Consider the following 2,959-nt stretch of genomic DNA (forward strand, 5'->3'; position numbering starts at 1 on the left):
GAAGACAAGAAGGTGAAAACAGAGAAACCAACAACAAGAGAATAAACAGGAAACAAACAAAAAAAAAGTCAGGCTTAAACCCTGACATATCAATTATTACATTAAATGGGAATGGTCTAAATATACCAATTAAAAGACAGAGAGTGACAGTGAATAAAAAATAGGACCCAAATATAATTCTGTTCCAGAAACTCACTTTAAACATAACTACATAGGCAAGTTGAAAGTAAAAACATGGAAAAAATATACCATGAGGATATTAATTAAAAGAAAGTAGAAGTGGTGCCAAGATAATTCAATGGAGAAAAATTAGTCTCTTCAACACATGATGCAGAGACAACTGTATATCCCTATGCAAAATAGCCAGGTTGGACCCTTACCTTAAACCACACACAAAACTTAACTTAAAATGGATCAAAGATCTAAATATAAAAGCTAAATCTGTAAAACTCATAAAATAAAACATAGGAGTAAGTCTTTATGACCTCGGATTAGGCAATGGTTTCTTAGATATGGCACCAAAAGTACAAGCAACAAAAAAATTAGATAAATTTGACTTTATCAAAATTTATAAACATTTACACTTCAAAGGATATCATCAGGAAAGTGAAAAAGACAACCCACAGAGGGGAGAAAATATTTGCAAATCATATATTTGATAAGGGACTAGTACTGGAGTTTATGTATGTTTCTTACTAGTCAACAATAAAAAGACAAATGACCAAATTTTAAAACAAACAAAGATTTAAATAGACATTTCTCCAAAGAAGATATGCAAATGTCCAATGAGCACGTGAAAAAATTCTTAACATCAATAATCTTTAGGGAACTGCAAATCAAAAGAAGAAGAATATACCCCTTCATACCCACTAAGATGGCTGTGATCAGAAAGACGGACATTAGCAAGCGCTGGTGAGAATATAGAAAAATTGGAACTCTATACATTGTGAGTGAGAATGGGATATGGTGTGGCCGCTTTGGAAAACAGTTTGGCTGTATCTCAAAAAGCTAAACTTCAAGTTACCATATGACCCAGCAATTCCACTTTTAGGTATGTACTGAAGAGAAATGAAAACATATATCCACACAAAAACTTGTATACAAATGTTCGTAGCAGCATTATTCATAATATCCAGAATTGAAAACAACACAAATGTCCATCAATTGATAGATGAATAGAACAGAATGTGGTATATCCAATACAATGAAATATTATTCAGGTGAATTTTATAGTAGGTAAATTGTATCTTAATGAAAAAATATATAAGCAAAAAAAGGAAAGAAAAGTGGTTACTTTAATATCAGATATAGTAGACACAGTTGTTCATAGATTTATTTGAAAGAGGAAATAACTCAAAACAATCAAAATGTCTCAATATGTGAATGTTTAAACAAAATAGGATGCATTCATACCATGGAATACCTCTCAGCAATTAAAGGGAATGAGCTATTGATAACACACATGGCTATCAAAGGCATTAAGCAGAGTATGATTCCATTTTATGACATTCTCAAAATGACAAAATTATACAGATGAAAAACAAATTAGTGGCTTCCAGGGGTTAGGGGCAGGTGGATGAGGGTACTGAGTGTGATTCTAAAGGGGTAGCATGAGGGAGATCTTTGTGGTGACGGAATAGTTCTGTATCTTGATAGTGGTTATGGTCACACAGATCTACACATGTGATAAAATGGCATGAAACTATACACATATATTGAGCCAATTTTTATTTCCTGGGTTTGATATTGTACTATAGTTCAGTAAGGTGTAAATACTGGGGAACTTGGTGAAGAGGACCCAGGACCTCTTTGTAATAACTTTGCAAATTCCTGTGAACTTATAATTATTTCAGAATAAAAACAAACGAAAAAAAAACATTTGAAAACAGATAAACAGAAATTTCTTCACAGATGTTGATACACTATGCTGCTTTTAATCTTTATTTGAAGGTAGAACAAGAAACAAACAAAAATTACAAAGTTTGCTTTATTATAAAAAGAATTACATCAGTTTTGATATTTATATTTATTTAAACATATCCACATGAGTAGTGGTTTACATTGCTTGTATCCTTTAAATTACATATTCTGTTTCCTTGAATAAAGTATAAGCTGTCTATTTTATAGATTGAGCCACTGAAATTAAAATTGTCAACACAAGATGGCACTAAATAAAAGTAAGAAAAAACTTATCTTTTTAAAATTGTAAGTTTTGCTACATATGGTTAAAACAAACACTGAATAAACCATCTATCAAGTGAATCGTTGTTTAACTGTGCAGTTAATGAAGTCCCAAATTTACATGAAAGCTGAACTGTGTTCAGCTTCAATAATTTAGTTTTAATAACTGGTTCTATCTTCTCTAATTGGAACATTTAAGCTTTACTGTACTTTCTAATCATGACAAATTTTCAAAGAGGTACACAAGAAAAGAAATGTAATGAAATCAAGTTACAGATAACTGGAAATGGTAAAATGTTAGCATTTTCTATTATTTACAGTTTTCCAAACTAACAAATAGCTTTGAAAAACTGAGATTACACCAGATGAAACAAAACAAATTTCGACGAAAAGAAATACCATACCTCAAAGAAGAAATACCCTTTGAACTGAGCAATCTGAACCAGAAATTGGAGGTGAGATAGATTTTCTAAGTATTTTTGTATGTGTTGAAGATTGATTCCCGTCGTTGTGGGATGTTTGTCCCCAGTGCACACAATCGCATGTGCAGCTGTGGTAACAAACACCATTACAAATCAACTTCTCACTTAATGTATTTTCCTAGTGCACCTTCCCTTCAGGCACTTAGTGAATTAAAACATCATTTTGATTTATACATCTTTTATATATATCAGCATTTGGGGAGAGCAAAAAGAAAAAAAATGTTCAAAGAAACTGCAGCTGTTGAGTGAAATTGAAGGACACCCCTGGGGTCAGTTAAAGAGAATATCTAATAAAT

General features: G+C 31.7%; 1 protein-coding gene across 1 annotated transcript in view; it reads left to right on the forward strand.

The window, feature by feature from the left end:
- The window catches only part of CCDC67 (coiled-coil domain containing 67), a 99,470-nt gene that overhangs the window by 28,238 nt on the left and 68,273 nt on the right, over positions 1–2,959 (forward strand). Inside the window, exon 4 of the mRNA XM_008586992.1 lies at positions 2,502–2,636. Within this exon, the coding sequence (XP_008585214.1) occupies positions 2,502–2,636 (135 nt within the window). The remainder of the gene's footprint in view (positions 1–2,501; positions 2,637–2,959) is intronic.

This window comes from Galeopterus variegatus, unplaced genomic scaffold, assembly GCF_000696425.1.
Source record: "Galeopterus variegatus unplaced genomic scaffold, G_variegatus-3.0.2 Scaffold4205, whole genome shotgun sequence".
Lineage (NCBI taxonomy): Eukaryota > Metazoa > Chordata > Mammalia > Dermoptera > Cynocephalidae > Galeopterus > Galeopterus variegatus.